This window comes from Apis laboriosa, unplaced genomic scaffold (genome assembly GCF_014066325.1).
Source record: "Apis laboriosa isolate Shangri-la unplaced genomic scaffold, ASM1406632v1 scaffold78_cov150, whole genome shotgun sequence".
NCBI lineage: Eukaryota > Metazoa > Arthropoda > Insecta > Hymenoptera > Apidae > Apis > Apis laboriosa.
The window spans coordinates 787,033-798,997 of record NW_025224442.1 but is presented as its reverse complement, the minus strand read 5'-3'; the positions used below and the strand labels follow the sequence as shown (position 1 = coordinate 798,997).

Genomic DNA, 11,965 nt, shown 5'->3' with positions numbered 1-11,965 from the left:
CCGAATGAAAACAAACGCATAAATTATTAATTATTATATAACTTTAATAATTTTAAATAGTATCGATCATAAATCATAATAACAACGCTCAATATTTTTATTACAGAAGGATAAAATGAAACGAGAATAGAACACGAGATTTACAGGCCTGAAAGAGCATGAATCCATGCTGGTTGGGCAAAGTGAAAGTGAAACGTTCTCCAATCTCTATTCGACTTTCTCCGAGTCTCCAAGCATTCGTTCCTCGCTTCCACGATGAGAATCCATTCATAAACTTTTTTTTATACGCATTAATATCAAAAACCACACAGAAAAAATACGATAAATAATATTCTTATTTTTTTACAGAATTGCAATGTATTTAATATGGAATAAAATATGATATATATATATATTCATGGGATGAAGGTTGCAACTAATGAATAATTAAACTCGAACTTGAAACGATGGAATAAAATTTAAATACTTATGCGGTAAGAAAGTTCTTATTTTCGTGTGGTATGCGTTATTATTTTTGTCACGACGGCCATCTCGAAGCGTTCCTTTTCGATGCTTCTAAAATTAAGGACAGAAGCAACCTTGCCTCATGGTTCGTTGCCAGGAACAGTGTAACTTGGAGCCACGAATTTTCTTTCGGATCCTGATGATCAAACGAATGAAAAAAATAATAAAATATCTTTCGATTAATGAAACGAATCGAATATATATAATATAATTGAAGACAAGGTATATATTTTGAAGTAATATTGTAGAAAAATTACTGCATCTCAATAATTTATTTAGTAATTCAGATTAAATAAATCTGTAAAAAATTATATTATACGAATACAATATATGATAAATTTATTGAAGATGAACAAAAAATAAGACAAGTAATAAAATTAATGAAAATTGAGAAACACAAGGAAAAGATATATAAGAATTTATATGCATTAATTTTCATATTTTTTTCAAATACTTTATTAAGCAAAAAGGTTTTTCAACCAGAGTTTAAGTTTACTAATAGTTTTTTTAAATTTAAACTAAGTTAGATAACTAAATTACTTAAGTTATCTAAAATATTATTTAATAAACAGTAATATGCATTTACAACGTATTGAAACGTTGTTCTTCTTCCAGCAGTAAGAACCAAACCAAATCTGACAATAAAATACAACATACTTTCGATTAATATTTTTGCGAGACAATTAATATACATATACACTCTTTATCGATCATCTATGATCCTCACAGTTAAATCGATGTTCCTTGTCTCACGTTCCAAAGAAAACAAGAAAAAAAAAAAAGCATAAAGATTAAAAAAGAAAAAATTCCAATCATAGGCAGCAAAAATCTTAAGAATCTTACTTTTCGAGTAAAAAAGAAAAAAATAAGAAAAAAGAAAAAACCAACCATTAAATTCACAATCAGAATAAAATTTTAATCCTGAAACGAGCGAAACGATAATAAAAACTGCATTATTCCTATATTTTCGAATTCCAAAATCTCCCTCGATTCTCGTCGATTCACTTATTCAAAGATGACTATGAAGCACACGGGCCATCATCCTCAATCTCGCACGACCTCTTATCCCTTTGTACGTACTACGGAAGCCTCGCCTATACCGGAAACGCGCTCATCAATGCAGCCGGTATCCCTGTCGCAAGACGCTCCGATTCTTCATGCATCAAACCAGAATGAAACCAGAGGAAAGGAGCACGGGGTCATCACCGTCGTTCCAGTGACCCACTAAGTTCTGGCACGACCTTCGAGGCGATGTATTCACCCATTTAAACCATCCTCTCTCCCAACAGTCTCTCTCACTTTCACTCTCTTTCGAGCATCGCAAGCTTTGCACACAATCTCGTATAACTCTGCATACACACGCACGAATATGTACAGAGCAGCTTGTACATACGGTTGATAAGAGAGAAAGAGAGAGAGAGAGAGAGAGAGAGAGAGAGAGAGAGAGAGAGAGTGCAAAGAGTTACCCATGCGGTATAGGGCATCGCGATGAAGGAGACCGAGAGTATACGGGAAAGGGAATTCCGAACCACTAGTTATAGAACAGAGAAGGAGAAAAGAGAGAGGGAGAGGGAGAGAGAGAGAGAGAGAGATAAGCGTATACTGGGTGTTTCACAAGTGAATAGGAATGTTATTTTGTATGGAAAAGTAAGTGGGAAAAGAGGAATGGAGTTTTTTCGAAAAAATAGAATTAAAAAATAATAAGTATGAATTTGATCATGATAGGCAGAGGATTATTCTTCGCGTCGAAAAATAAGGGAAGGAAAAAAAGAAGTAGAATTTTTTTTTATTCGAAACGTCGCCTTCCGAGAAAATCGAGTTTAAAAATTCGTGAACGTAATATATATTTATATATATCCAATCTTATTGAAAAAGTGGTGTTTCCAAATCCCAATTTCCATTTATATCCGATTTACTTTTACCACGCGTAGAAAAAAAATTTTCACCACAATTTTCAAAATTGCCATCCTGCCAGAAACTCAGTAGAGTCTCATCTCCAAAAATTCAACGTGTTTTTCCCCCCTAAAATCCCTGTTAAAAAAATCACAGAATCGCAGAGACACCCTGTACACGGACGCGAAGAGCCGAAGCCGAAGAGAGACACGGGGAAAAGCGTAGCGGCTAGACAGAGGCGAGAATGTGAACCGTATTACATACCGTTGGGTGGACGGAGTACGTGGACGTGGGAAGAGAGAAAGGGCGTGAGGCAGAAGGAGAAAGAAAACGTGGCGTGGATGGTCGGGCGAGCGAGCGAGAGAGACAGAGAGAAGGAGAGAGGCGGTCCCGCGAAGGGGGTGGAAGCGGGACAGGAGGCAACAAAGCACTGACAGGTCGTGTGATACCCCGTTACGTCACAGACGGAACAACTGGTTGCCTCATGGGGAGTTTGAGGAGCTCTCTCGTGTACCCGGAGCTCCGAGGTCGAAACCGAGAGGAGAGACGATACCCGGATGGGGGTATTCCCGGGTCCGCGGGGGGAGGGGGGCAGGGGTATCCCGCGGCCGTCAGGAGGGAGGATGATATATACAAAACACAAGGTCACGAGTACGGCTATAGGTATCTCTCTGTAAACACGGCCGGTGACGTAGCAAGCACGTGCTACGACGACGTTACCATGGCGGGGGCGATTTGAGGGACACCCTTCTCCGCCACCCCCTCTGCACCACCCTAACTACCACTCTCCTCTCTCTCTCTTCGCGCTCTTCCTTCTACTTTCGATTCCCTCCTACCATCCTACCCTGGGAGGTAGATAGGTATCGTCTCCTCTTTCTCATTGGCACACATTCCCTCCTCTCTTTCGTCCTCTCCTCCTCCTATCGCTGGATCTTCTCCTCGTCTCCTCTCTGTCTATCAATCGACATATCTCGTCGGTTGGCTGTGCTGTAATCGCGTTGTCGCCGTGATCCATCACCATGATTCCGCGGCCTTGTCTATAGTCTTTAGCCTACGGCAGGAGATAGGAAAGTGATAAAATGATGGGAGAAAGTGTACGTTCGGGAGGAAGAGGGAGGGCATGAAACGATCCCATGTTGAAACGTAAGTATACATTTGTTGTACTTGCGTTGATCCCTGAAACACTATATCTGGATCTTTTTTGAGTATTCATATATCTTCTTAACGAGCATCTTCTCAACTCTATAATCTCTATAAATCTATAAATAATGAACTATAATCGTACTGACTAAAAAATACGATTAATCGATTAAAATTGGAGGAATAGGTAACCTACGTAGGAGTAACGAGATTCAAAATTCACAGAGAAACGAAGAATTAGTCAGAGAGATGATTTTGATGATTGTTACGAAGGAGAAGGATGTGTTAAAATTAATTAACTCTGAAGGAATGTAAAACGCGTTTTCCTAATGCTGTTATATTATTTATGTTACATTCGGATCGAAGATCCTTCATTTTGCAGACGTTGGATGCAGTTATAAAGTTCAACTTAATAACATCCTGAATAATACAATGCTAGTCCAATAGAGAGGTCCTGATGATATCACGATACGCTTATTATTAACGCAATTATGCTATGGCATATCATTTGTTAGACCTCTTTACATATGATGACAGAAACGCGATACTCTCGAGGCTTTAGGAGATCTTTACGAGATATACGCTTTCATTCAAAGTATTTGAGTAAACCTTGTTAGACAATTAGATTGATTAGATTGATTTAAATTATTTCGATTATCGCTCGATCTTGTTGATTTAAATCTAATTAAATCTAAAACAATACGAGTTGTATTGTAACATTGAAAGATATTTATAGATCGTTAATTCACGCCATTCCACAAGAAAATAAGAAATTTCGTTGAATGATTCCACTCCGATTCTTCTCGTGGAAAGAAAAAATTCTTTGGAAAACACGTTTTCGAAAAAGACACGCGAAAGAAAGAAAGAAAAAAGAGAAAAAGCCCTTCTTCCTTCTTCCACGAAGAGATTCTACTCTCTGAATTTTTCAAACTACGTCCTAACGTATTCCATTGAGACAGAGGAAAGCATGCAGGACTCGTTTTCCCGCTACGCTCCCCGAGGGTCAGGCCTGTCCCTTTGTCGCTCCCTTTTCAATGCCCGCCTCGGCTCGAGCTCGGCAGCAGCGATGGCGGCGGCGGCATCAGCAGCAGCAGCAGCAGCTGCCTCTCTCACGGAGAGACGTTTTTCAAAGTCCCCTTCCGTGCTAACGATCACCAGGGTCTCTTCCTATCCCTGATGCGAAACGCGGCAAGGGTCGAAAATCCCGCTGGGAGATTATTTTTCCCTCGCCACCCTCCTACCTTCTCGTCTCTCTACCCTCCACCTCTCTCTCCCTCTCTATCCGACCCGGCCTTTCTGCCAACAAGGACCCGAACGAATATTACAGGTCTGAAATACGTTTCCTAGACGGCGAGGAGAGAAACTTTCGCCTTAAAAACCAGTCGATTTTATCCCCGCGATTTCGTCCTTTACCTTCGCCCTTGAAACGATCGAGGACAGAGTTTCGTGGGATTATGTTAAGTGGGTATTAAATTTGTCGCTGGTCGGATCTTCTTTCGAGCCTCGATCGATGATTGGATTGCAAATTTTATTTTTTTAATTTCTTTCTATGTCCTTTTATACTTTTTGCACTTCAATAAGAGTTGCAGAGAAAATGTTCAAAAAAGATATAACTTAAAATTTTAGATATTTTTAATTGCCCATCTTGTGATATATATACGATCCACTTTGGGATTGTATTTATTATTATAGCTCCTAATATTTTTATTATTAATTTTTAGAATAAATAGAGTAAATTCGTTTTTTTTTTTTTTTTTTTTTTTTTTTAATATGTTCAATGATACTCATCGGAACAGAATTCAATTATGTCGATATTGTCAAATTCAAACCTTAGATGATGTTTCGCATGCATCAACCAGATACGTGTTGTTAGGGTCAGTTCGTGAAACTAGTTCAAGTCTGTAGCGTTTCCTTTGAAATCGATCAGCTGGTCTCTACCAAGACAGTAATTGTTAACTAAAGTTTATAAATGCCTATTCTTTTTCAACATTTAATCATCACTCGTTTGTTACAATAAAATTTTTTTCTTAACATTGCAAAGATTATAATTTACACTTTTCACAGTTGGATATGTTATAGTAAGTTTTTTTTAAAATCTTATTCCCCTTTCAGGTATTAAATTATTTAAGAAAAAAAGGAGAGAACTTTTTGAAATTTTTACGACTAGGATTAACAGTCGTAAAAGACAGTCATTCATCAAATTTCGAATTATATTTAAATTTTATTCAAGTTGTTTTAATAATCCAATAATAAAATTGTTCGATATTAAATATAGTATTTTAAGTATCTTGAACAATTTCATCACCATAATGCTATAAAATTCGTGCTAATTCTACGTCTCTGTTGAGACGAACGTGAAAAATTCTTTCCATTAAAAATACAAAAGTGGCAGATCGCCGTCATCAGCGCTGGTGAAATCGTAATGACACTGTATCGTACAATTTGCATCAAGTGTAAAGTTTTAATTTATAGATTCATTCAACAATAATTGATGCACTTGGAGATAAGGATTCACGACCGATGACATTCCAAAGACACGATATCTTGATATCAATTCAAAGAAGCTTCGACCAGGAAGCACAAAGACCAGGAAACGGAGTGACGATGAATTATAGAGGCGCGGAAAACGGGGCACGTCGCTTCTCCGCCACGGATCGATATTTACTCCACGAACTTGCCAATGTGTACCAAGAATCGATAACGCTATGCATTATCGATGCATCTTCCGGTAGAACTCCAGTATCCTGAAGATCGTATCCTACTTGCCAAAAAGTAGAAGAATATCTATTCTTCAGAAACAAAGAAAATATCGTGATAAATTTATGGATATTTTCTTAAGAGAATGAACGTTTTGAATCATCTCAATAGGTAATGCTGTGAATGAAACTTAATATTGTTCGTAATATTAATTTTTCGGATCGTTGTTTTTAATTTGAAAATTAAAATAAAAATTTATGTTCGTCTCATTTGATTTTCTAGTTTATTAAAATAGTAACTGATATCGTTGCTCATAATGTCCTTTTTTTCTTTAGTAAAATCAACTCATCCACAAATTTATTATAAATAAATATCGTGAAAGTTATTGTTAATTTAAAAAATTATTTTTAATTATTGCAAAAATAAAATATTTGAAATCTAATAATTTAAAAATCTTGGTAATTTTTAAATATTAATTATACTTAATTATTTGACTACATCCTTTAAAAAAATGATAATTATTAGGTATGTAAATAGATAAAAGAATTAAAAGATGCAACGAGTATAATTTCAAAAAGATTCGTTTAAATTATTTTTTTAATTGTACTAATTCTGGAGGAACAAATTGTCCGATCGAAAAAGTTGAACCTAATCGATTGCACAACGAGTATCGATGCTTTTTCCCTTCGAATTTCCATGATGGCTTTTTCTTTGATGTTTCACAATGTTAACGGCGATAATTAGCGAGTGACATTGACGATTATTAGCCAGACTATGCGGGATGTTTCTCTTTTCACCGGTTCGTTCAGTGACCCTTTGTCAGGATCGATATTTGGGGTAGATAGGCGAGGTAAATTATAAACGGTGGATTCTTCTTCGCGCTACCACCTGCACACAGCTGTGTATAAGCTGTGGATCAATAATTCTATCTAATTTATTTTTCCGGTTGCATCGCGGCGAATTTTCCAATGAGAGTATCAAACAATTTTTATAATAATATAATTTCAAATAATTATCGTCTATTTAATCGTCTATTTCACGCAGCATCATCATAAAAAACATTTAGAACAAAATTTCATATATCATTGATAGAAAAAGAAAAAAAAAAAAGAAAAAATTAAAATTCTTAGTGAATATTATCAATCAATTTAACAATTTTTGTATTATTGTTGAGGTTTTATTGTACTGATCTATGTTCTTTATGATTAATAAATTCGTATTAATTCGTACTATTGTTCATCATAGTAATTAGTAGTGGATTACACAATACACTCTTTCCTATCTTGTCATTTCTATTGTTCCATTAGACACGAGGGTTGCGTTAATCGTTTCACGTATTATCCCGATTATTCAACATTCTCGCAATCGATTCTGTAACAGTTGCGTAAGATGAATCGTAACAGTCAACGCCGATAAGAAAAAATTTATATCAGTATATTATACGATACGCTATAGTAAAGCCAATTGATGCGCATGATGTAATACTTGCGACTGATTTATCCGAAACATGATGAAGCAAAGGAAAGCCAAAGAATACAGTTATAACTCGTCAAAGCGAGAAATGAGAAAACCAAAGCGAGACGAACAAGCAGAATAGCACGTGTACGACTGCATTTTACGTGACACATACACAGATATCGTACATGTGTACGTGTAACACATATATTCACATATATATGTATCAAGATGGATACATAGAGATGCGTGTACTTATGTGTATATATGTACTTATACATATATATATTTATATATGTATATACACCATTGACCGGGATATCGTCTGTCTCAGGATGAATGAACCATTACGTCACGCACTTGTACTCTCCGATTCCCCTCCGTCTCTCTTTCCCTCTGTGTGCTTCACCTCATTCGTTGATTCTGTCTCCGTCACTCTTTTTCTCCTCTCATGCTCGCATTACATTATGTGCAAGCATACCTTCCTCCTTCCTTCCATCGATTAGCGGCGGAATTCCAGTGAGGGGAGAAAGAGAGAGAAAGAAAAAGAAAGAGAGAGATGATAGAGAGCTATAGTTTCGATGGAGGTTAACGTATTCGCGGTGGCTCAGACACCCACTAGACGTGTCTGCCATTGTAAAACACTGAGGAACGAAAGACGCGGGGATGAGAATCAGATCGCTTTCGTTGTACCACTGATACACTTTTGCGCTGCTGCTTATATCTTCGAGAGAAGGAGAATTCATTTTCTAAATGTCTTTTTTTGTTGGATGACGTTGTGACGTTTGCCCTTGTAACTTTATTTTTATATAATTTTATAAAATAATTATTAATTAATTTTTCAAACTTCCTATCTTTTAAACTGAAATGAATACACATTCTTTTTTTGTTCATATTCACTAAAAATATATATACATGTCAAAAAGATAATTAATACATACCCAATAATGATGGGAAAAAGTTTTAAATACAATAAAAGATTAGTTATAGTTTAATAAATTTTTTTTTGTTGATAGTACTATAGCAGAATGTCCATTATATGAATAATAAAAAATAACAAATAGTAATTATTACAGTTATGATTTATGTCTAGAAGAGAACGATTTATTGATAGATAATTTTTTTATTTTAACAAATTTTCAATATTTAAATATTGAAATATTTAGCCTTCCAAGATAGGCTCACGTGGTTCTCGTCCAGTTTCTTTTAAATTGGGATATAATTTTGCTTTAAGACCATCATTATTTACTCTTCCGTGAAAATCAGGTTTTTTTTCTTTAGGTGCACTTCGTTGCAACCAAATATCCAATAAACTTTTAGGAGCATAAATACCACTTTTGTGAAGTTGTTTACCGAGAGATATCGATGTACTTGGCGGTGGAGACATCGGTGAATCGGTTGTTGCTCTTATTACACTAGCTCGAGCAGTTCCATCTTCTTTTCCAAATCTATGTTAAACGATAAAAAAAAAAATACATAGTTTTAATTAATATTATAATATCATGCTAAAATCTTATAAAAAATTATTCCTACCCATCTAATTCACGTAATGCTTGATCCAATTCAACTTTATCTTTATCGTCTTTACTTCGTACTTCAAGAAGACAAGTTAAAACTTCAGAATGTGCAGCAGAATTATTTGCATGATGTTTTAAAAATGTTTCTAATTCTCCCCATAATAATCTGTAATGTTCTTCTCTTCGTACTCCACCTTTTCCACCGCGGCCACCTCCTATACTTGGTAATGGTAATGCTTCATGTTTTGCTTCCAATTGTAACAAACTAAAAATCACTTGTTTGCATTGTAAAACTTCATCTGTAGTAAGCTCTTCCTTTACCATCAAATCTGGTAATGGGTCTATTAACTAAATTATATAAATATATTATTATTAAATATCAAAAGACAAAAATTTATCAACTAAAATATATACCTGTTTTAGATTAAACATTAGTGTACTAGAAATAGTAATTGGCCAATATTTTGTATGTCGTTCTAATCTAAATCTCATCTTTTCTGCTGGACCTTCGCTATTACAATTTGTACTTCTTTTTAAAGGCACCAAAATATTATTTCGCATTAGTCTTCCAAAATCCTATGATAATCGCCAATTATAAAAAAATATTATGAAAAATATTAAATCTCAAAAAAAAATTTAAAATATATATTTACAGTTATCCTATAATCAGTGACGCGACCACCACAACCTTCGCTAATAGAAGGTGGGTCCTCTAATACGCTTCTAGCAGTAGATAATGTATGTATAAAAATTTCTCCACCATGTGCAGCAAGTAAATGAGAAATAGTTTTTCCTCCACTTTTTCTTGCCATTTCAAGCATAACAGATCTACCATTTAGTAAAAAGTTAATCAAACAAGATGAAGGTCTACTATTTACATCAACAGGTGTGATTCGATGCATAGCCGTGCAATTTTGCATTTCAGCTGCACTACATCCTCGTGGTGTACACCATTTTAGAGTAACAGTTTCATATTCTGATCCTTCTTCAAATCTTCTAAATGTCTTAATTAAAGCCGAATCTTGAGGATTTCCTACAAAATATTTATATAATTGTATCTGTATATTGATATTGTTATTAGATAATTTATATTTTAAAGTTAATTATAAAACCTTTTAAAATTGTAGAATGTGCAGCTGAAGAATGAAATATTTCAACATCGTAATTTGCAGAAGAACTAGCATTTTGTTCTTCTTTCATTGGTATACCAGTTACTGTTGTACTAGCCAGATCATAATGAGATAAAATTAAATGAGATAATTTTGAATGTAAAGCAGGTGCCTTAATTGAATGTACTTCTACTGTTAATAATGATGAAACCTGAAATCACATTTTTTATAAAAATATATTTTTCATTTAAAAATTTCGAATTTATATATGTAGAACAAGTGTGAGTAAAATACCTCTCTTGGTCCCTGGCTAGTAACTTGTGATTCAATATTGTTAGGAAAAATATTCAATATAACTAAATGACAATAATCTACAGGTATTAAACTGAAAATCAAAAAAGCAGATATTATAAAATTAATGTACTTGTTATAGAATATAAATTTAATTACTAACTGATCTGAAGCTAAAGCATTTTTATTTTCTTGAGTCAATTCATTTAAAAATATATTTTCCAAATTTTTCATATTACTATTATCTCGAGCACTAGTAATACATATTACTCGACCTCTGTTAACAAGTTTACTAGCATTTTCATTTAATGATGTTCTCTTTTCATGTTGAATTTCTGAACATTCATTAAGTGTTTCAATAGCTACTCTTAAACCATGTATTACTGAATAATCATCTCCAGGTTTTGGAGTCTTTGTTGGTACTCCTAAAATGGCTGTGCCATTCATTATCTGAAATTATAAAAATTTTGATTAGAAATATTATTTTTTAATATTATATATAGACAATCTAATATAATTAACATGATTTAAATTTTGTTGCGATGGACTCCATGAGTTTAATACATAGGCTGCACGATCAGTCACAACAAATCTTATCTGTAAAAGATAAAATAATTTATTTTATTTAAAATGATATAAAAATCTTAATTAATAATAATAATTTAAAATAATGTACCAATTTTCCAGTTGGAAAGAGATCCCATACTATTCGACAATATTCTAATGAAGCTTCTACACTGGTCGTCCATAAAGATTTACAAACAGGTGCTAAAGGAATTAAGTTTTGACTGCGACTCTTTAAAAAATCAAATTCTAGAGGAGCTTCAGTAGATATACCAAAATATGGTGTATGATCCAAAACAAAAATAGTTTTATGATTTGCCGGATACATTCTTTTACACCATTTTAGGAAATTGTTTTTTTCATATATAATATATTACAGTTTGTTAATTATATATTTGTAGAAAGGAGGATAATGATTCGGGAATATCTCATATTATAGGTTAGGGTACAAAATATTCTAAAGATGTTAAAATTATGTTTTTATTATTATAAAAATATTATATAATTATATATAATAATCAATATATATAAAATCATGACATTATATTAAAATATTATATTTTTTATAATCTATTTAATTTGAAAAATTATTATTTTATTTTTTTATGAATATAAATATAATATAATAATTTTTGAAGAATATAAATTAATTGTATATTTTTAAAATCAAATATTATATAAGTTGAAAAACGAAAAAAGTATACTTCAACAAATTTTAATAATAATTTCATAAATTTTATTTGTGAAATTTGCATCTCATTTTATTAATATTTAAATTTCCCGGTGAAACTTAGT

At 33.5% G+C, this 11,965-nt stretch overlaps 1 protein-coding gene across 1 annotated transcript; it reads right to left on the bottom strand.

Moving 5' to 3' along the window:
• Window positions 1-8,606: 8,606 nt before the first annotated feature.
• On the bottom strand, window positions 8,607-11,583 carry LOC122719408 (integrator complex subunit 13). The gene is made up of 9 exons (XM_043945175.1): window positions 11,283-11,583; window positions 11,129-11,203; window positions 10,770-11,056; window positions 10,610-10,700; window positions 10,319-10,526; window positions 9,860-10,239; window positions 9,621-9,782; window positions 9,223-9,554; window positions 8,607-9,137 (listed from the first exon to the last, which is right to left on the bottom strand). The coding sequence occupies exons 1-9, from the start codon at window positions 11,496-11,498 to the stop codon at window positions 8,852-8,854; spliced, it is 2,037 nt and encodes a 678-aa protein (XP_043801110.1). The 5' UTR covers window positions 11,499-11,583; the 3' UTR covers window positions 8,607-8,851.
• Between the last annotated feature and the right edge of the window lie 382 nt (window positions 11,584-11,965).

Excerpts from the sequence above, each read along its gene's own strand:
- LOC122719408 (XM_043945175.1), bottom strand. The coding sequence starts at position 11,498 with ATGTATCCGGCAAATCATAAAACTATTTTTGTTTTGGATCATACACCA. Across the intron at positions 9,783-9,859 it reads TCACTGATTATAGGATAACT|GATTTTGGAAGACTAATGCG; the intron begins GTAAATATATAT and ends CGATTATCATAG. Across the intron at positions 9,555-9,620 it reads TAATGTTTAATCTAAAACAG|TTAATAGACCCATTACCAGA; the intron begins GTATATATTTTA and ends TATATAATTTAG.